Source organism: Octopus bimaculoides, chromosome Z (assembly GCF_046866305.1).
Source record: "Octopus bimaculoides isolate indiv1 chromosome Z, ASM4686630v1, whole genome shotgun sequence".
Taxonomy (NCBI): domain Eukaryota; kingdom Metazoa; phylum Mollusca; class Cephalopoda; order Octopoda; family Octopodidae; genus Octopus; species Octopus bimaculoides.
This window is the reverse complement of record NC_142944.1, coordinates 20,631,808-20,654,705: the sequence shown is the minus strand read 5'-3', so window position 1 is coordinate 20,654,705 and position 22,898 is coordinate 20,631,808. Positions and strand designations below refer to the sequence as shown.

The 22,898-nt window shown below is 36.0% G+C and overlaps 2 protein-coding genes across 21 annotated transcripts in view; one reads left to right on the top strand and one right to left on the bottom strand.

The window, feature by feature from the left end:
• Window positions 1-14,046, top strand: part of LOC106867814 (uncharacterized) — a 48,861-nt gene extending 34,815 nt beyond the window's left edge. The window contains exons 10-16 of the mRNA XM_014912837.3: window positions 636-729; window positions 2,567-2,653; window positions 5,513-5,590; window positions 8,541-8,706; window positions 11,430-11,563; window positions 11,915-12,023; window positions 13,554-14,046. Of these exons, the coding sequence (XP_014768323.1) occupies window positions 636-729; window positions 2,567-2,653; window positions 5,513-5,590; window positions 8,541-8,706; window positions 11,430-11,563; window positions 11,915-12,023; window positions 13,554-13,894 (1,009 nt within the window). The 3' untranslated portion in view covers window positions 13,895-14,046. The remainder of the gene's footprint in view (window positions 1-635; window positions 730-2,566; window positions 2,654-5,512; window positions 5,591-8,540; window positions 8,707-11,429; window positions 11,564-11,914; window positions 12,024-13,553) is intronic.
• A 630-nt stretch (window positions 14,047-14,676) lies between these two features.
• The window catches only part of LOC106867811 (synergin gamma), a 70,462-nt gene continuing 62,240 nt past the window's right edge, over window positions 14,677-22,898 (bottom strand). For all 20 annotated transcript variants that reach the window (XM_089364947.1, XM_089364934.1, XM_089364945.1 and 17 more), the window contains 4 exons: window positions 20,202-20,352; window positions 17,563-17,619; window positions 15,955-16,046; window positions 14,677-15,191 (listed from right to left, as the gene is read on the bottom strand). In XM_089364947.1, the coding sequence (XP_089221073.1) occupies window positions 14,949-15,191; window positions 15,955-16,046; window positions 17,563-17,619; window positions 20,202-20,352 (543 nt within the window). In that variant the 3' untranslated portion in view covers window positions 14,677-14,948. The remainder of the gene's footprint in view (window positions 15,192-15,954; window positions 16,047-17,562; window positions 17,620-20,201; window positions 20,353-22,898) is intronic.

Below are 22,898 nucleotides of genomic sequence, written 5' to 3'. Positions count from 1 at the left end.
GAGTTGATTAGTTTTTTTTTTTTCAACTCCTTAATATTTCTCTGATTATTCTGGCCGTACCAAGGAAGCATACTTTTTGCAACAGCTCCACTGGATACTCTCTGGCCCCATTTCTTTTATATTCCTCTCAATGTCTTTTGATATTGTCCCTAAGGTCCCAACAATAATTGGCACTGTCTTCACCTTTTTCTTCACTAACGATGTTGTTTGTCACACCAGTACATGCACCTCAACACAAACAAGAGCTCAGGATTCTTGTTCACTCTTCACTAAATGAGCCTCCATTTGCGCCCCTTCATCACATGAAAGTGAGGTTACACACCTGGGCCAGGAGCCTTTCAGTTTTCTGGTTGTCGGCTTCGAACACTGATAATGAGGTGAGCTTTTCTGTTATCCTCAGAGTGCTATTATATCCAGCAGTCCTCTTGAAACAGCAGTTTCTGGCGTCTGCTGGTATTGCTACAGCATCTACAGTTGTTTGTCCTTTTCTCACTTTTCTGCATTTCCCACTCTTCTGGGAAGCTTATGGTCTTTGGAAAGTTTGAATGTAATTGTTGTTTATATATTGTTGGTACCATTTTATATGCTGTTGTTTGCCATTCCAGTTAATTCTTACTTTCTTGTTAACAAAACAGAGACATGACAACTTCAGCTCATCAAGATCAGATACTGCAATTAAAAAATAGCTTTAGACAGAAACTGGAAGAATTTGAAAATAGTCCACTTAAGGTAAATTAAAAGTCTTATTCTGGTGAAGTTATGAAGAAATACTGAAGGAGTGGGTACAGGTGCAGGAGTGGCTGTGTGGTAAGTAGCTTGCTCACCAACCACATGGTTCCAGGTTCAGTCCCACTGCATGGCACCTTGGGCAAGTGTCTTCTGCTATAGCCTCAGGCTGACCAAAGCCTTGTGAGTGGATTTGGTAGACAGAAACTGAAAGAAGCTCGTTGTATGTACGTGTGGGTGTGTGTGTGTGTCCAACATTGCTTGACAACCACTGTTGGTGTGTTTGTGTCCCCATAACTTAGCGGTTCAGCAAAAGAAGCCAATAAAATAAGTACTAGGCTTACAAAAAATAAGTCCTGGGGTCGATTTGCTCGACTAAAGGCGGTGCTCCAGCATGGCCATAGTCAAATGACTGAAACAAGTAAAAGAATAAAAGAATAACTATCAAAAAAGCATAGGTTATGAAAAAATATACATAGTTATACATAAGCACAGGCATAGCTGTATAGTAAAAAGTAGTTTGTTTCCAAACCTCATAGTTCTGGGTTCAGTCCTACTTCATGGCACCTTTGGCAAATGTCTTCTGCTATAACCTCAGGCCAGCCAAAGCTTTGTGAGTGGATTTGGTAGATGGAAACTGAAAGAAGCCCATCTCCTCCTCCCACTGCTTGACAACTAGTGCAGGTGCCCTTTATGCGTCACTGGTACAGGTGCCCTTAACATGTCTCCAGCACAGGTGCCTTTTATGTGTCACTGGCACAAGTGTCTTTTACATGTCACCAGCACTGACAACAATCACAATTCAATTAACTTGATGTGTTTTTCAAGCACAGCTAATCACCAGAAGCCTTGATCACTTGTCATTGCTTCCATAAGACTCAACAACCAAAGATCAAATTTCACCACCTCGTTTTACACCTTCCTGGAGTGTTTATGTGCCTGTAACTTAGCATTTCAGCAAAAGAGACTGATAGAATAACTACCAGATTTGAGAAAAAAAAAGATAATAAGTACTGGGGTCACTTCATTTGACTAAAAGATTCTTCAAGGTGGTACTCCAGTATGGCCACAGTCTAATGGCTGAAACATGTAAAAGATAAAAGGTACTTGAATGTATTTAGTCTTGCTGTGAAAGCAAGATTACTGGAGTTAATGATCCACTGTGGTTTTCATAACTTGAAATGTGGATCAAGCTAAATAGTTTCATTGTTTTTAAAATCTCTAATTGTGGAGGGAACCTGTGGAAGGGGTAAACCCAGGAAGGTGTAGAATGAAGTGGTGAAATTTGATCTTTGGTTGTTGAGTCTTATGGAAGCAATGACAAGTGATCAAGGCTTTGAGAAAAACACATCAAGTTAAGTAATTGTGATTGCTGTCAGTGCTGACGACATGTAAAAGACACTTGTGCCAGTGACACATAAAAGGCACCTGTGCTGGAGACATGTTAAGGGCACCTGTACCAGTGACGCATAAAAGGCACCAATGCCAATGACACATTGTTAAAACTTATCTGCAATAAATTGGTTATGCTTCTACAATTTTTAACAAGTTTTTACAAACTTTTCCTGGTAATATTTAATTATAAAAATATGATAGGATTTTTTAAGCATGAAATGTTTGTGAGGGTCCATCCAAGTAAAATAGGAATCAAATGGGTCCAGAGGTAAAAAAAAAAAAAAAAATGGTTGAGCAAGATTGTCCAAGTGATTTCGCTGAGACCTTAATTATGATTTCAATGTTGGCTGCTCAGACTCTTGAAAGAGATTTCTTACTATGATTTTTAAATACTTTGTCTGGCTGTTATGCTAATGAACATTCTGAAAAATCTTTCAATTTCCAGCTGGAGACAGTTCTACAAAAAGAAAGAAACAATCATATTCTTGAAATTGAGAAATTAAAAGAGGAAATGTCTGAGAGTTTCCACATGGTATGCATTTTTTGATGTTTTCTTGTTTAGAATGTTCAATATCTGTAATGGTCACTTAGGAAGTATTCATTCTACAACAGAGTTTGTCATTATATGATTTCTAATTAATTTTTATAATGACGAAGTCTGATAGTTTTTTTTCTGTTATTAAATTCCTGGAAGAGTCTTCATATTCCAAGTTCTCTAGTTAAAATGAATCAGATTCATCTGTTGAATGAATGAAGAGTGGAATGATGTGATGGACTCAACAATTGGCTAAATGTAAAAATGGATAACCTTTAGATTGCCATTTGTTTTAGGTACCCACTTTAGCATCAGATTACTCAGTGAGGGTCACCAGACATCATCATTATTTAACATCCATTTTCCATGCTGTAATGGGTTGGACGGTTTGACAGGAGCTAGTAAGGCCACGGGCTGCACCAGGTTCCATAGTCAGTTTTGGCTTAATTTCTACAGCTTGATGTCCTTCCAACCCCTTTACAGAGTGTATTGGGTTCTTTCTATGTGGTACCAGCATGAGACAACATTGTGTAAATCTTACATTTGTTTAGCTTCAATATCAGAAAAACCATCAGTGCAAACTAGTTGCTGATCTTTTTCAAGTGAGAAATGCAACCAACATGGAACAGTTGCTATACACTGAAACATTTTAGGCTGAAATATCACGGCCTCACCCATAAATCTGTCTAATTAATTATCAAATTTTTACTCACCAACACAATATAACATGAACTTGTGTGTGAATGAGATATACAGAGCATGGAATAAGTGTCTGTAACCTAGACTATAAGAGTCCTGAACACAAAGATAAGAAAGTACCAGTTCATAGAAGAGTTACACAGTAGGCAGAATGTCCATACACAAGAGGTCGTGGCCGAATAGCAGAGCTGAGGTATCACATGTCGTGTGTGAAGTTGAGCTTCGATGCTGCGACCGGTTACTTGGTACAGAAGATTCTCGCAGGTTGTTCTGGCTGTTATTTTCGAGGTGGAAACAATCCACACAGTGTTGAGAAGGAACCGCGTTTGCTGTTGGTAGCGTGTACTCTGGTGGTGGTGTTGGCGCTGGCGACGACATTGTTGCAGACTATAGATCGGTGGTGTTGACGTCATCGCTTGGAAACTGGCTGGAGCTGTGTTCTGTGTGGTCTACAACCAGACCTGAAAAGGTCTGAGGTCGCAACAAACTGGCATAGATAAAGCAAGACTATTTATAGATAAAAAGGGGCTCCAGAAACAGCAGAAAAACAATCTCTCACGTGACCTTAAGAGAAGGCCACAATTGGTCAGTATGCACCCTGGTATGAAACAGAACTGGTGACAAATGCCGCACAAATAAGAGCCAATCAGGGTGATGAACACAGCAGGGTCCAGGCGGCCGAAGGCTAGATGTTAGCCGCTACGTTATCATTTGTAAATAAATACCCGAGAGAGAGGTTTCACTACAAACTCTTATCACCTTGTCTTCAGCTACAATACTTCCAACTGTCTCTAAACTAGCAAGCTGTGTTCTACCATCATTCAGGGTCACTTGACGCATCAGCCTCTCCTCCCACTATGTTTTATCATTCTTCTATGTCCTAGTTGTGAAACCTGCACCAAACATTTCTTCCCAATGTTACATTCCTCTGGAACACCTTTCTGTTTATATACTCTCCATACAGATCAAACCTGTTGAAGTTCAGACATCTGTTAAAAAGTTTTCACAGCAAGTCCACATGTTTTTGTTGTATGCATGCAATGTGTCATGTCACATACTGGATAGTGAAAAAATGTCATTCCATCTTGGCCATTATTTGTCAGACTACCAGTATATTCTACACTTAACATAAATTAAATGTTACTAAACCCAATGAATGGCTGTGCTAGATATACAAGAAAAGCAATAAGTGTAGGAGGACATGGCTTAGTGGTTAGGGTATTGGACTCATGATCATAGGATCATGGTTTCAATTCCTGGTCCAGGTGATGTGTGGGGTTCTTGAGCAGAACACTTCATTTGATGTTGCTCCAGTTCACACAGCTGGCAAAAGTGAGTAATCCTGCAATGGACTGGTATCCCATCCAGGGAGGAATATATATATAAACCAGAGCAACTGGAGAACTAGCCCTATTCTCCTTATGGAGTAATGTGGACTACTTATTCCTATTCTGTATATCAGTTGTTTCTCTGAAAGCAGTAGACTTCTATCTTCTTTGCTATTCAGCAAGACTCTAGTCTTCACAGAGTTTATTCAGATGCCTCTAAATGCCAGGCTTTGTTTCCACATTGGTCAAAAGAGATTTTATTCTTGCAAACTGCATAGTGACCTCACTAGTAGTGGTACTATGAAAAAAAAAAGTACTTGGTACATTCTGTAAAGTGGTTGGCATTGGAAAAGGCATCGAACTCTAAAAAAAAAAAACCCCAAGCCAAAATAGATATGGGAACACGATGCAGTCCTTGGATCCACTGGATCTTGTCAAACCATCCAACCCACACCAGTATGGATGATGAGGGTTAAATACTGGTAATACTGATATGAAATTCTTCTCTGAAACTTCCATAGATTCCACTGTATGGACAAGGTCATCAGCCTGTAGGAATTCTTACAAACAGCCAGTCTTAAATTCCTCTGTTAATGGCCTGAAGGACCATAACTATAATAAACAGGAGTAGGCCTGAAAACTGAGTTAAATTAGAATTCCTCTCAAGAGGAATCAAAATTGCCACATCCTGGATCCTGATTATATGGCTTCATATAATCAAGATTGTTTCAATCCTAAGAATAATATTTAGGACAAGACTAATTACTTTTATATACAAATTAACCATTGAACCGAATATAGCAAACATAATGATCTATTATTTTGGCAGAGTCTTGAAATTGAGAAACAGAAATATCAGAAACTTTTAGACAAGTACCAAGAGGACAGATTAAATGCTGAAGAAATTGTAAGTTTTAATGTTGACTGTTTTGATTTTAAAATCTGGGATTAACATGGCAGTTAGGTTCTGAAAAATTCATTCTGAAATATTTTTTCCTTCTCCTTTTTTTTTTTTTTAAATTTGTTGTTTTCTTAACAGGTCAGTATTACCACTGTATTCACTTTGCATTTGTGTAACCAGCATTACTCTGCTTCAGGAGGAGAAGAAGGGTGGTGGTGGTGATGGTGGTTGTGGTGATAGTGGCGGTGGTGGTGGCGGTGGTGGTGGCAGTGGTGGTAGCAGTGGTAGTGGCGATGGTGGTTGTGGTGGTGGTAGGGGAAATGATGTCAGCGGCAGTAATAGTGGTGGTGGTGGTAGGGGAAATGATGTCAGCGGCAGTAATAGTGGTGGTGGTGGTAGGGGAAATGATGTCAGCGGCAGTAATAGTGGTGGTGGTGGTAGGGGAAATGATGTCAGCGGCAGTAATAGTGGTGGTGGTGGTGGTGGTGGTAGTACTGCTACTGTTGCTACTGCTGCTGTTGCTGCTGCTGCTGAATTAATAAACGGTGACCCACATATTGACACTGGAAGGATGATGAAAGAAAAACTTTTGATGCCCCCACCTCCATCCTCTTACAGGATTTAATTTTTTTAAGTGTGAAGAAAATTACAAGCTTTATAATCAATATAAGTTAACCTATTATCATCACCATCGTCACTTTTACCATCATCACCACAACCATCATCATCATCATCATTGCCATCGCCGCCGCCGCCACCACCACCACTACCATTACCATTACCATCATCACCAATATCATCATGATCATCATCACCACCACCGGTCACTACCACCACCACCATCACCACCAATACCATCAACATCATCATCATCATCATCATCATCATCATTTCTATGCTTCCATAGCTCGACAGGTTGTTACTGTCCATATCATCTTATATACACAGCAACAGACAAACAAACCCTGTGTTGTTTAACCGTGTCACCAGAACTATAGATGCTATCCTCTGAAAGGAGGACCAGATTCTGTATCAGTTTTTTTATTTTTTTTATTTTAGCAGTTAATGTTCTCCTAGATGGGTTGCCTGCAAAAATACTTACTGAGAAGACTACATCTCACTTGTACATTCTCTCTTTTGAACTCACAATGGAAATAGCCAGAACAAATACCACAAAAAAAATGTTTTTTTCTTGTCACTGTAACAATTCCGTCAAACTGCTGCCTAATAATAATAATGATGATAATAATAATAATAATAATAATAATAATAATAATAATAATAATAAGAAGAAGAAGAAGAAGAAGAAGAAGAAGAAGAAGAAGAATGATGATGATGATGATGATAATAATAATAATGAAAATTCTAACTGGGTTCCACCTGTGAGGTCATGCGCTGTTTATCTTGATATGAGATCACCATGTTGTGCACATATGGTTGTGATGCATGTGCCTGGTGTACCCTTATCAGACGGGTAGTCATGATGTGTATACTGGGCTTCCTATATTTTACCCCAGTGTCACTTTGATGGCATGCACGGCTCTCTCACTCAATAATAATAATAATAATAATAATAATAATAATTGTTATTATTATTATTATTATTATTATTATTATTAATAATAGTTTGGTGCTTGGGAGTAGAGTGTCTTCCATGATAAGTTAACATCTAATTTGCAGAGACACCGATGACAACAGGTTATTGTCCGCCCTCAAGGAATCAAGCAGAGCAAGTAAGACCGAGAGCTCTGAGAAGTAAAAACAACAACAACAATAGGCATAAAACCCAGAAAACAATGTTATTGGGGGCAGCTAGGATACCTAAGGAGGGTTCTTGGCATCTAAGGTTACTTGTAGCCTAATGTTAGGATTTTTTTTTTCCAACAGTCTAATCTGTTGTGTGTATATGAATAATAATAATAATAATCATAATAATAATAATAATAATTATTATTATTATTATTATTATCATTATCATTATTATTATTTTTATTATTATTATTAATATTATTATTATTATATCTGAACTAAAAAAATGTAAAGATAGACAAAATGCCGCTAAGCATTTTGTCCGACTTACTAACAATTCTACCAGCTTGCCACCTTAAGACTTGTAAATATTAAAAGTGAAATATTCCAAGGAGATGCGCTGTCACTTTTCTTATTCTGTATTGCACTTGCCTCTCTAAGCACTCTTCTCAACAGCAATGGCTATGGTTCCTAAGCAGTGAAGTGAAAAGTGAATCCAATGTCAATGTAAGAAATCAGTATTGTTGCCTGTCATTATCACCATCCCTACCACTGTTTCCATCATCACCATCATAACCACAACCTCCCCCCCCCCATCATCATCATCACTATCACTACTATTTTAACCCTTTAGCATTCAGCTTACTCTGTCAAATACTTATTTATTCATATTGCTTTGAATAAATCATGCATTATCTCATGGCTTTGAGATTTCAATGATGTGATTGTTTACTTTTAGAATGACATTGTAGGGTAGGTGTGAGAAACTGGATCTGGTCAGTTTCAACATGAAACAGATAGAATATTTGAGCTGGGTATGTCCCATTTAAGCCTTTAACATTCAGATTACTCTGTCAAATGTAATACTTATTTATTCATATTGTTTCAAAGTTATCATACATTATCTTGCAACTCTGAGATTTAGATGAGGGATTGTTTATTTTATTTCAAATGACATTGTAGTGTAGATATGAGAAGCTGAACATAAAGCTGACAGAATATTTGGTTTAAATGCTAAAGAGTTAATATCACCATTTGCAGCCTAGTATAGGCATAAGTTACATTGATATCAAAGAATTCCAAAAAAAGTTTTGGATCTGCTAATTTCAAGTGAGTTTGCCATAGCGAAAGATATATGAACTTAAAGTCATTCTGGTTTTGAATTAATTCCAAACACATCTCATCTGCTGTTGTTTGCATGTTCCAGGCAAAGAAACAAGTGGCATCAGCCGTGCAGTGCCATGTTGAAGCTATAAATGATTTGGAAGAATTATTATCCAGTACCCGAAATACTTTCACTGAGAATGAAATTGCCTTGAAGAAAGAGATAGATGGATTGAAAAAAGTCATCAAAGACCTGGAAAAACGTATCGGTTAGTTTCAGTTTTTCTATCCCAACTAATGAGTCACATGGTCTGTAACTTTCTTTTTGACATGTGTGCTTTTCGAGTGAAATTTCACTAATACATATTCACATATGCATACATTCATGTGGCAGTGTAGTTAAGAAGTTTGCTTTCTGGTCACATAGCTTCAGGTTCAGTTCCACTGTGTGGCAACTTGGGCATGTCTTTTGTTTTAGCCCCAGACCAACCAATGCCTTTTGAGTGGATTGCTCTATCTTCAGATAGTAATGGAAAGAAGTCTGTTGCATATATATATATATATATATATATATACATGTGTGTTGTTTTCTGCAATGAATTGAGAAGTGGTAACAATTCTATAATTAATAATGATATTTTATAAGCTTAAAGCTTATAAGCAATCACTGTGCATTGATTAAAGAAAATGGTCTTGACAGGATAAAGTAGGTCTTCCACATGCATGGGACTCAAACCCACATATCATATATTCATGATAAGTATGCTAACCATTACACCAACATACTCACTCAATGTAAAGTTAACCTCAGTTGGATTTGACCTCTGAATGTAAAGAGTGGGTACATCGATGTAAGGGTTGACATACTTATCGCAAATATAAAAGGTATGGGTTTGAGTCCCATGCATATTGAAAACCCACTTTTTCCATTGAAGGCTTATATGTCCCTTTCATCCTTTTGAGGTTGATTAAATAAGTACCAGTTAATCACTGGGGTCGATGTAATTGACTTAATCCCCTTGTCTGTCCCTCTTTGTTTAACCCCCTGTGGACAATAAAGAAATAAATATTAGACTATTTTCTTTAGTCAATACACAGTGATTGCTTATAAGATATTATTTACAGAATATATATATATATATATATATATATATATATATATATATATATATATACCTGCGCCAGTGGAGCACTGACAGCACTGTCCGAGCGTGTTCATTGCCAGAGCAGCTGTCTGGCTTCCATACTAGTGGCCCGTAAATAGCACCATTTGAGCGTAATCATTACCAGCGTTGCCTTCTAGCACTTGTGCTGGTGGCACGTTAGAAAATTATTCGAGCAAGGTCATTGCTAGTGCCGCTGGACTGGCTCCTGTGCAGGTGGCATGTAAAAAAGCACCTTTTTGAGTGAGGCCATTGCCAGTACCACCTGACTGGCCCTTGTGCCGGTGGCACATAAAAGCACCCACTACACTCTCGGAGTGGTTGGCGTTAGGAAGGGCATCCAGCTGTAGAAACTCTGCCAGATCGGATTGGAGCCTGGTGCAGCCTTCTGGCTTGCCAGACCTCAGTCAAATCGTCCAACCCATGCTAGCATGGAAAACGGATGTTAAACGATGATGATGATGATGATGATGATAATATATATATATATATATATATATATATATATATATATATATATATAGTTCATACATGAGAATCAGATATTCTCAGTATAGAATACACTTAGTGTACACTTCTTTAACTCCTTACTTCTCTATATTATTTGTATTCTTTGTAAGTCAGATCTTATTGTACGTAAACATATATACATATTTTAGTATTCCATGTATTTTATATACTTTATATATTGATCTGTCTAATTTGCTTATCCTTACATTCACTCATAAATACGTATATGTGTTTGGCATTTGGAAGGGCATCCAGCTATAAAATTCATGCCAAAATTGACCTCGCCTGTGCTAGTGTCATGTAAAAAGCACTGAATCCACTCTGCAGAGTGGTTGGTACTAGGAAGGGCATCCAGCCATAAAAACCTTGCCAAAACAGACACAGTAGCATAGGGTAGATTCTCTACCTGGCCAGCTCCTGTGAACCATCCTGCCCATGCATGCATGGATGATGGTCGTTAAACAATGATGTGTGTGTGTGCTTGTGTGTATGTGTTTGTGTCTCCTTGTCTTGACATCATGCATTAGATATATATGAGCATTATCTTCACACAGATAGTGTCCTCGATTTTCAAGTTTCTGTGAAACCATGTCAACCAGGGCCAAAAAAATTACTTTACTTGGAAATAGATGAGGGTTGGTTACAAGAAGGGCAGCCAAAAATAGAAAATCTACCGGAATGAATGCCATCTGATCCATCCTAGCATGGGAAAATTACATGACAAAATGATGATGAAGAGGATGATGATGATGATGATGATGTATATATGGTGATTCCTCCATTTTTACAGATAGTTGCTCTCTCCCTGAGCTTCCTAACTGTCAATGGCATTTCTAACTTTCTGTCCATGACCTCTCTGATGACAGCTCAGTCCTGTGCATGTCTGCACTGTTTGAAGTATAGGTGACAGATCAGAGTTGTAACTTCCACTGGATTGATTGGAATGTCTGTGAACCACAAAATGCCTCTTCAGACCCAATATATTAACTTGCGTGCTCTTTTACATACATACAGAAACACAAACACATCTTTCAGGTACATGACTGGTCCTTTATTATAATCTACTCCCAAAAGGATAAAAGGTAAAGTTGATCTCAGTGGGATTTGAACTCCAAATGTAAAGTGCCAGAACCAATACCACAAGGCATTTTGGTAGGTGCTCTAATGATTGTACCAATTCACTGCCTTAAAACTTAAATATTGATAACAATGATGGTGACAATGATGATGATGATGATGACAATATTGATAATGATATAAAAATTTTATTTACTAATGCACACACAAACGTTATATTATATTTATGAAATATTTTAAAGCAAATTCTGATAAAGCTGAGGAAGATGAAACTACAAAGCTGAACTTAGAACTTGCAGGGAAGCGGCAAGAACTTAAAGACTTTGAAAGTAAATTGAAAACTTGTAATCAGCAACTAGAAGAAGCTAATTGTCAGGTAATAAATTGATATCATACAATTAAATTTATTTTAATTTATTTTATGAAATAACTTAGTTGTTATTAATCTGATGTTTGGAACACAATATGAAATTTTGATGGAAAGTTTTAATTTAAACTATTTTAAAACAAGAAGTTTGCATCATAGAACCCAGAAGTGGTCTCAGATGGGGGTTAGTACCAAAAGGGTCAAATTGGTCAATTTCTTCATGAATTAACATGGTCCCTATTTTAAAAATAGCATGAACAGTGTCTATGTAAAAGTTCCTTCTATGGTTGAAAAGATATTACAAATGCTCATTTTTATTTGCTCAATTCTTTTTTTCTTTTTAATCTGTTCCTACATTAGATTTTGAATCTGCAGAAAACTGTGCATGATGAATGTAAAGAACGACTGGAACTGACAGAATCCCTAATGGCAGCTCGAACTGAGCTTCTTCAGTTAAAGAAACCCCTTGGTATGTAAAATATATTTGTGTCTTGCAATGTAGATTAAAGTCCTCACTACCATGATACATAAAAGTAAACTAAAACAAATTAATAAACCATCAATTAACCATCTAGAAACCACCAAGTGACCTTTAATTAACCACCAAGTAACCTTTGATAAATCACCAATTGACCATTAATAAACCACCAATTGACAATTAGGATTTCAAGATACAAATTTGCCACAATAATTTATTCCTTTATCCTAACATTAGTAATATGTATTACAATCCTATTAATAACCAATAGATTTTCTTCACCAATAATTACTTTTAACCCTTTAGCATTTAAATCAGCTGTATCCAGCCAAAATATTCTGTTTTATGTTCAAACTGGTCAGATCTGGCCTCTCACACCATTCTAAAAATCAAGTTACCTCATCAAAATCTCAAAGCTACAAAATAATGTATCATTAATTCAAAACGTTGCAAATAAAATAAGCTTTATATTTGACATAGTAATGTGAATGTTAAAGGCTTAAGTCAAAAGACTGAAATTCCTGGCAGTAGCAACATTATGACACAACCTACACAATACTGCTTTTAAGAAACAATACAAAACAGCAGACAGCAAGCTGCCATGTTTCTAAGTCTATGCAGCATACAAAAACAACAAATCTAGAATTTGTGCTTTACTTAAATAAAATGTCCTTAGAATATATCCTCTCAACTCAACTCAATAGAGTTCATTTAATTGATGTCATATTGTTTTTTATTGGACCTTGCTTTTCATCATCATCATTTAATGTCCATCTTCCATGCATACATGGGTAGGATGGTTGACAGGAGCCGGCCAGGTAGAAGATTATCCCAGGCTACTGTGTCTGTTTTGGCATGGTTTTTATGGCTGGATGCCTTTCCTAACACCAACCATCCAGCAGAGTGGACTCAGTGCTTTTTATGTGGTACAAGCACAGGCAAGGTCAGGTTTGGCATGATTTTTATTGCTGTATGTCCTTCCAAATGCCAACCACTTTACAGTGTGGACTGAATGCTTTATATGTGGTACCAGCAGAGTCATCAAGTATATATATATACACACACACCTATATATATATATATTTTTTTTCTTTGAGTTTTATTGAGAGTTCAAGCCAATCACTAATAAAGCAAGATTTCCCCTGCTGACTTGCCGTCCCCCACTGACTAGCTCCTGTGCTGGTGGCATGCAAAAAAGCACCAGCACCATCCGAACATGGTCGATGCCAGTGCCGCCTGACTAGCTCCCATGCCAGTGGCACATAAAAAGCACCCACTACACTCTCAGAGTGGTTGGCGTTAGGAAGGGCATCCAGCTGTAGAAACACTTTGCCAGATCAGATTGGAGCCTGGTGCAGCCTACTGGTTTGCCAGTCCCCAGTCAAACCATTCAACCCATGGAAAATGCCCAACATGGAAAACAGACGTTAAACAATGATGATGATGATTGATTTACATTAAAAAAAAAACTGAATATCACACATAAAAGCAATGTATATATACACATTTATATATTTACAGGTGGTTATAACAAAATTGCAGGTAAGACAGAATGGTCCATGTTATCATCAGAAGACATAAAGAATCCTCCATTAACAACTCAGTCAGATAATCATTTGGTCCACAAAAAGTTGGATTTGCAGAATTTTCACAACCCTCAGCCAACACTAAGAACTGCAGATAATTTGACAACACTTTCTGAGCCACTGAAAAAATCCAGTAATGTTCAGAATAAGGGGAAGGTTGCTATTTCTAATCCTAGATTAGCTACAACAAAACCAACCAGAGATAATCAATTATACAGAAGATCAATATCAGAAGACAGGAGAAGGTTTTTAGCTTTACTCAGCAAAAATCCTTGAAAATTTTTAATTAAAGACACAGAATAATTACAACCAAAACTACCCAGCTAAAAACATTTGACAGAATTACCTTTTTTGTTTTTGATCTTGTCAAAAATTAGTTCTGGTTAGTAAGTAACAATGGAATAAATATTGATTGTATATAGTTTAAATAGTTGCATTTTGTTGATGTATTCAGACATTTTGTATAGATTATATATGATCCAAATTGTCACAGTACAACTCGAGTCAGTCAAACATTGCGTTGCCAAAAACAAACCTTAGAATGGTCACATGATTTGATGAAATAGTTGTATTTTCAACTTCATATCATAAGAAAAAAACTACAAAAAAAAAACATGGGGGATGAACATATTGGATAATATAGCCAGAGAAGCTCCACTTGAGGAGTGATTTATGGTTGACCTGAGGTTTAATATCATCAATACATAAAAGAGTGTACAGGATAGAGCTGAAGACAAAATTGGCCATGGATACAGCAAAAACCAAATGTATATGTATATATAGATACAGAAAAATAGACACACATACACACACACACATATATATATATATATATATATATATATATATACACATACACACAAATATGTACATATATACATCATAAACACAAACCATTCACCAATTGGAAAGCCACTTCCAAAGGAAATTTTAAATTCCTATTTTAAGCATGTACTCTTTATCAGAACAGTCACATGTATAGATAGATCTATTTTACAGAATAGAGAATTTTTTTCAAAAAAGGAAAAAATACATTAAATAACTCTGTAAACAACAACTCCTGAATAAAAATTCAATTTATTATACTTCTTGACTATTTTTCTTTCAATTCAATAACAATGTTTTTTTTTTTTTCTTTCTTCTACTCTGGAGACAGCTGATTGAATCAAAGGTCACCTATCTGTTTACAATACACTTTTCAAAGTAAATGAATTGTATTTTGTTTTGTTTTGCTTTTTTTTTTTTAAATATTTACGAGATAAATTAATGACTTTTAAGATCAATTAGATACATTTAAATAAAAGTTCCCTCTAAATGTTTTCAGTTGACTTCAGATTAGTTGAGGCAGTTTCAGTGCTGGCAACATGGAATCTACACAGTTTACCCAGAAATTGGCGCATGTCGTATGATACTGGCGACCACTGTATGTCAGTTTTGCAGCTCGTTCATTGTCATTTGAAATGCGATCGAAAACATCGACATTTAGAAGACATACACCACAAGCTTTCAGCTGAGAAGCTGTGTCATCAGTTTTAAGGACAGCTGAAGTATAATTAAAGGAACTCACTTCCGACTGAAAAGAAAAATGAAAATAAATGAAGATCTTCATTTCAGATTAAATGGTAAACATTAAATGTTTTAATTAAAAAAGTTTTTTGGAAGCTATATTCTTTTACAAGTTTCAGCCTGAAGGCTGTGGCCATGCTGGAGTACCATCAGTGTTATCACCTTTTCATTGGCCATTCTTGTTACCCTCTTTTGAGTTTCTTATCATGACATAGGTTAATCTGGGACCTTGGACACCAGGAGGTCAAGTTGTTTCTTGAAAACATCTACACTTACTCCTTGTAAACCACTCACATGTTCTGGCAAGGTATTAAATACCCGTGGGCCCTTTAATCCCAAGCTATAGCAATACATGGTTCTCACTCTAGACAGGTTAGCTGGGACCTTTGGAACAGTGCAGTGATGTCCAGTTCAAGGGCTGGTAGAGTTTTTGATACCAAACTTAACCCTTTTGTTATTTTCTGTTGAAACATTGCCTTTGTTTCAATTAGTTTTTAAAATAATGAAAAGTTTCAGTAATATAGCTTCATTAAGATGGAATTTCAAGGTTTAAAATTTTGATGGCAAGTTTGAAGTTAGATCACTTTAAAACAGGACGTTTGTATTGTAGGTTTGGACTGGTCTAAGACAGATTGGTATCAATCCTTTTAAATATAACTATCAATGATTACACTTCAAAAATTAACAGGTTAACGTAGAGTAATTAAGATACAGATTGAGGTCATTTGTAATATATACATATTGAAAATTAAAGGCTAAATATATCTTACCAATAAAGAACTGGCACTGAGAAAAGCTGCCAAATTGTTCCAGGCCAGGTCAATGTCTTTTAGTAATGTCTCAAGGCGTTCATTTGTTAGCACTAAAAGTAGAATAGAAAAAAATTCAGAAACATTGCAAAAGATAAAGAATTCTTTGAAATGTAACAAAACAAACAAATAAATAAATCATCATTATCATCATTATCATTATCATTATCATTATCATTATCATTATCATCATCATCATCATCTGCTGCTGATGTCCTTTTTTCATGTTGGCATGTGTTGGTTGAGTCATTACCACTCTCTTGAATAAATTGGAGGACTGCATCTTCCTCAAAAGTTTCATTTTCACTTGGTTTCTACAGATGGATATCCTTTCTAACATCACTACCTTTACAGAGTGTAACAAGTGTCTTTTATCATGGCACCAACATGAGAAAGGTTGTCATGTCTTTCAACTATAAATTTTATAAAATATAATGGTTGTGCTTTACTGAGGCCCCAGCTGTGGAGAAGATAGTTATGATCTTCGCAGGACTGCTGACTGTTATTTTAAGTATTTAGTTTTATTAGAACATCATAGAAATGACTTACCTTAAAGCAAGAACTGCTGTTGGCTTACTATAGACTAGTTAGGTAATACCAACAAAAAAAAAAAACTAACAGATTTTACTTAATATAAAAGAACAAAAATATTTTTGCCTTTTTTAAAATTTAATTTTAAGTGATGATAATTCCAATTCTCTTTTTTAACCCTATAATGTTTAGACCGGTCAAAACCGGTCGAAAATTATTCCCCTTTATTTGTTTGAACCGGCCAAATCTGGCTGTATCTGTATCCTCTCCGAAATTGCTAAAAAAGAATACAAATCACATTACTGAATTCTTGTAGCTTTGAGATAATGTGAGATAAAGCCTTTCCCGCCTTTATTCAAGTAAAAATACAGTGAAATTTTTGAGACTTCTTGGTTCTTGCGATGTTTGAAGAGAAGTGTATATCTTAGTTTTAAGCAATATGATGTCGACAAATAGCGATTCTGACTTCGAAGGTTTTACTCTTGACGATGTACAAAATATAAACGAAAACACAATGATTTGTCTTCGGACGAATCATATTGACATTTATGAATCTTCGTTGGACAAGGAAGATTTTGACAATGAAAGTAATGAAAATGATATTGCAAACATTTTTGGCAATGTGGTTGAAGATTATTACATCAACCACAACTCCCGACTTCACAGAAAAGACTAGTTCACAATACAGTCTACCTCTCCATTGGACTATTTATTTTTATTTTTACTAAAAAGTTCTTTTCAAATTGTTGCAGAGGAACAAATATGCTCAACACATTACTTCTATTCATAGAAGACCTGATCCACTATGGCAGCCAACTGATAATATGGAAATGCAAGATTTTTTACTATAAACATTAGGTTTGATATCAAGCAGCTTCCTGATTGGCATTAAGAAAGGCATCTAGCTATAAAAACCATCCAACCCATGCCAGCATGGAGAGCAGACATTAAATGATGATGATGGTCTCTTTTATTCTCTTAAATATAAGAACATATATGGAAGATTAAAATAAGAAAAAAATATGGAAGAGAATTTACCTGACATTCTCATTGTAACTGTTATTTTACAGACAACTCGATAAATTTCAATAATAGCTGAAAATAACAATGAAAATATGTCAAGCTCATTGATGAACCAGGAGAAATATTTATTACATATCTGTTAATATAAAGCATAAGAGTGATCTTTACTTAATCTTTTATGTGTTTCAATTATTGGACTGCAGCTCAAAAGATATTAATTGAACAAATGGGCATCAGTACTTATTTTTTTAAAAGTCTGGTACTTATTCTGTCAGTCTTTTTTGCTAAACTACTATGACACAGGGATGTAAACAAACAAACACTGGTTGTCAAGCAGTGGTGGGGGACAAACTCAAATACACAAATGACAGGCTTTTTTTCAGTTTCCATCTACCAAATTCACTTACAACGCTTTGGTCAGCTTTAGGATATAGCAGAAGACACTTGCCCACAGTATCACACAGTGGGACTGAACCCAAAACCAAGTGATTGGGAAGTAAACTTCTTGCTACACAGCTGCACTTGCACCTACAATGATAATTATGTTAAATATGTCTTCTTTGAACACTGAAAAGATGGATTAGAAATAATTGTTATAAGTAGGAATAATTTTTATTAATTTCTTATTTTAAATTAAACAGAATCAACTCTTTTTATTCTTGTATTTGTTTCAGTCATTTGACTGTGGCCATGCTGGAGCACCACCTTTAGTCGAGCAAATCGTCCCCAGGACTTATTCTTTGTAAGCTTAGTACTTATTCTATCGGTCTCTCTTGCCGAACCGCTAAGTTACGGGGGACGTAAACACACCAGCATCGGTTATCAAGCGATGTTGAGGGGACAAACACAGACACACAAACATATACATACATACATATATACGACGGGCTTCTTTCAGTTTCCATCTACCAAATCCACTCACAAAGCTTTGGTCGGCCTGAGGCTATAGTAGAAGACACTTGCCCAAGGTGCCACGCAAATTGTTTCAATTTCCATTTTTGTTTTTTTGCACAAGGCCAACAATGCTAGGGAAAAAGGAGTCAGATACATCGATTCAAGTACTTGGCCGATATTTATCAACCATGAAGAGACAAAAGGGCAAAGTTGATCTTGGTGGGATTTTAAGCTCAGCATGTAACATCAACAAGATTCAATGGCAGTTTTTTTGTTTTTTTTTAGTAAGTTATTTACAAGAAAAAGAAGTGACCACACCGTTTCTAGGGCCACCTCTCAAACAGACAGGGTTGATGTGGGTGACAATGAAAAAGAAAAAAAAGTCTGAACATCTGCAGGTTAAAAAAAAACAGCTACCCTAATATGGAGGAAATTGGAGGTGATCTGGTACAAGTGCTTGAAACAGTAAATCTTTCTCAATGTTTGTAAGGATGAATTAATGTTGTTAAACCGAGCTGTATATCAAAAGGCTTTGGTTACTTGTTGCATTTTCAGATCAACTTTATATTATGGCTGAGTGGACAGAAGTAAGATTCACATCTATTTGTCAAAACAATTACTCCAAGATAATGGCCATACAAGCATGAAAATGGTTTTAAAATTTTAACCCTTTTTTTGTACCATATTTCTATTGAATTATGCTATCTTGTTTCAGTGAATTTTGAAAATAATGAAGAATTCAGTAAAATAATTTTGTCATTATTAAACTGATGTTTGGAATACAAAATTAACATGAGCTTCTGATAGGTTTTTAATTTAATTTAGATCACATTAAAATAGGAAGTGAATATCAGAGAATCTAGGGCTGTCTTTGTAGGTGTCAAAATGGTTCAATTCAGTGTTTTTCAAACTTTTTTGTTGCGACCCTTTTTATTTATTTCACAACCCACTGAAGAGTCAGGATCCACAGTTTGAAAAATGCTGGTTTATATTCTGCACTTTGCACCCACTTGCATTTTTTCTTTCCTTCTTTTTCATCACAACCCATTTTATTTATCTTGCGACCCAGTTTGAAAAACTCTGTTGTAACCCTTTAACAGTAATTACTCTTTCAAATTTAACCTTTTAGCATTTAAACCAGCCTTATCTGACCCAAATATTCTACTTGTTTCATGTTCAAACTAGTCAGACCCAGCCTCTTACACCCACCCAAGGATATCATTCTAAAAAAACTACTATCACATCATTGAAGTCTTGAAGCTGTGAGACAATCTATGGTTAATTCAAAACAGTGTGAATAAATAAGCATTATATTTGGCAGAATAATGTGAATGCTAAAGGGTTAATGTTTATTTATTTACCTTGTTTTAAATTAGTAATGCATTATCTTATAGGCTTGACTTTCCGATGGTTGTTTAGTTTTTGAACAACGTTGTAGGGTAGGTGTGAAAGGCCAGATCTGGCCAGTTTGAACATAAAACAGGTAGAATTTTTAGGGGAATATGGCCAATTTAAATGCTAAAGGATTAAACAGGTTAACATTTAAAGCAACTGGATGTCAACTAGATGAACCATTTCACCTGTCATTGTACACATGGAAAACTGAAGTAAAAACTTTAAAAGCCAATATCTAACACTCAAAAATATGGGGGAAAAAAATGGATTTAAATTAAAAATACACAAAAAAAAAGCTAAGAGTTTTCAAGAGTTACCATGAAAGTTTGAAGAGTAAAGGGTTGCTGTGAGAAATTATAACTCACCCATAATGTAGTCAGCTCCTTGGCATGACTTAATTACTTCATTGCACACACACGATGTACTGATAGAGTTGAATACATTATTAGCTTCTTTAATTCTCTGGTAACATTTATCCAAACATTTGGTCCATTCATGACAGTGATGTTCACTTCCCTAGAGTAGAGAGAGAGAGAGAGAGAGAGAGAGAGAAAGAGAGAGAGAGAAAGAGAGAAGGAAATGAGAAAATGAAATCAAAACAAAAGGTTATCATCATCATCATCAACATTTAACGTTTGTTGTCCATGGGTTGGCTGGTTTGACCAGGGCTGTCAAGCTGGAAGGTTCTAGTTTAATTTGCCATGGTTTCTACGGCTGGAGTTCTACAGTATGGTTTCTGATTTGGCATGAGGTTCTACAGCTGGATGCCCTTCCTAACACCAACCACTCTGAGAATGTAATGGGTGCTTTTACATGCCACTGGCACAGGAGCCATCTGTGTGACACCAGTATCTGCTAAGACTATGATTTCACTTGGTTTTCTGGATCTTCTTCTCAAGCATAGCCATTGCCTCAAAAAGGCACTTTTCATGTGACACCAGCATCAGCCACCTTTCCTCCATGAGGCCCAATGCTCAAAAGGTGCTTTTCACATGCTAGTTACGTGACACTAGCATCAGTCATGACTACAACTTCACTTGGCTTGACAGATCTTCTCAAGCATGGCATATCTCCAAAGGTCTCAGTCACTAGTAATTGCCTCCATGAGGCACAACTTCTCATAAAAGATGTAATTACAAACTGTTCCAACTAAACAGAAGTACATAAAAATTATTTTGAAGTTGTTTAGTGTTTTATGTCAGCCTGATTGTGAAGTAGGCCTGTGACGAAAAGACATTCCACCCAGGACCATCTTGTCATGGTTGCAGTAACTTTGATCATGGGTTTGATGAATTAGGTTTGACTTGGGATGAAATGATAACAACAATGAAGTCATTTACACACACACACTTATATGCATGCATACATATGTATGCATGCATACACACAAGTATGCATAGATGATGGCTGTAATTGAATTTTTCTCTCAAATTGCACCTGATCATCTTTAAAATGAAAAGTAAAGGTACATTGGATAATGTAGTCCTAGATATACAATGTCATGGCTAGAATGACTAATCATAGGTCTGCTCAGTCAGATCAGACTAAAGGCTATTCAACAACAGATTAGCCTGGGTTTACTAGATCAACAAAATAAAGAATATTGACTACAAACTGAAGCTAAAACCAAGCAATGTACTGAGACATTCTAGAAGCTTAACTCTATCCTTCAATACTTTCCATTATTTCTAGATATATTCCAACAAAAATTAAACATGAAAGTCAACATATATTTCATTAACTTCTAAAGTTCTTGGATATGATTTTTCACCATCATCATCTAATGTCTGTTTTCCATGCCAGCATGGGTTGGATGATTTGACAGGAGTAGGTAAGGCCAGTGGGTCACACCAGGCCCCATTGTCTGTTTTGGCATGGTTTTCCTAGATGCCCTTCCTAATGCCAACTACTCCACAGGGTGTATTGGGTGCTTTTTATGTGGCATTAGCACCAGTGCTTTTAAAATGTGACACCAGCACCAGTATCAATTCTGCTGTGGTAGATGGGTTTTCTTGAGAAAAGCAAGGCGCCAGACATCTCAGTCCTTTCTCATCTCCTACATAAGCCGTAGTGTCTTGAGATCAGCCAGCATTTGATCTCAAGTTCAAGGTTTTAAAACTACTGACAACTTCAGCTTATCTCTTTCCTGACTATATTCCTACTGAAATATGAGTTGAAAACAATAATTTGCAAACATTTAGTAAAATAACAGACATTGTCATTTAATGGTTGTTGTTGTTTAACCCTTAGTCAGACTTTGTTCATCAGACCTATAAACAAAGGTGTTCAAGCTGTGATCATCTCATCATTAAGACAGAGTGTACCCAGGACAACGTTAACCTAGATATCTTTCTTTTTAAGGGTATAACCTGAGGGATTATCTATTATATTAAAGTGCTAACAAAAGATTATTGCAGATCAGCAATGTTAGACTGCCTCACACAAAGAGCCAGAACAAAAATCAGTCAAACTGATATAGTACAATGACCAAACAGCCAATGATGTCACAAAAAGCTGGTAAGCTCAACTATATTAGCTATATACAGTAGTCTAGGGCAATCAAAAATATACATCCAATTTAAGTTTGATATACTTATTATTAACTTCTAAATGAAACATTTAAAAAGCCATATTGATCTTTAAAGTATGGTGGTTGTTTTTGATTCAACTTTTTGTTATATTTCTTTTGAAATACACTGCCTTTATTTCAAAATTAATTCTGAAAATAATGAAGAAGTATCAAGCTGGTGTTTTGAACATAAACTAACATGAAATTTTGATGGAGGGATTTACTTTCAATCACTTAAAAACAGGCATTTGTATAGTAGACCCAGGAATAGCTTCAGGCAGATTGGCATCAAAAGGTTTAAACCATGAAATATCAATGGAGTCAGCTAGTTTCTATGGAACGAAGTCAAGTGACCACTGAATCAAGTCATATATTGGTACATTAAGTCAATGTTTGGATCATAAATTAAACAAAAAGTTCTTAGATGAAATTATATTGTAAGGTGAATTTTGCAGCAAAGAAGTAGGGGTGGTCTGGTGAATTGGTAAATCAA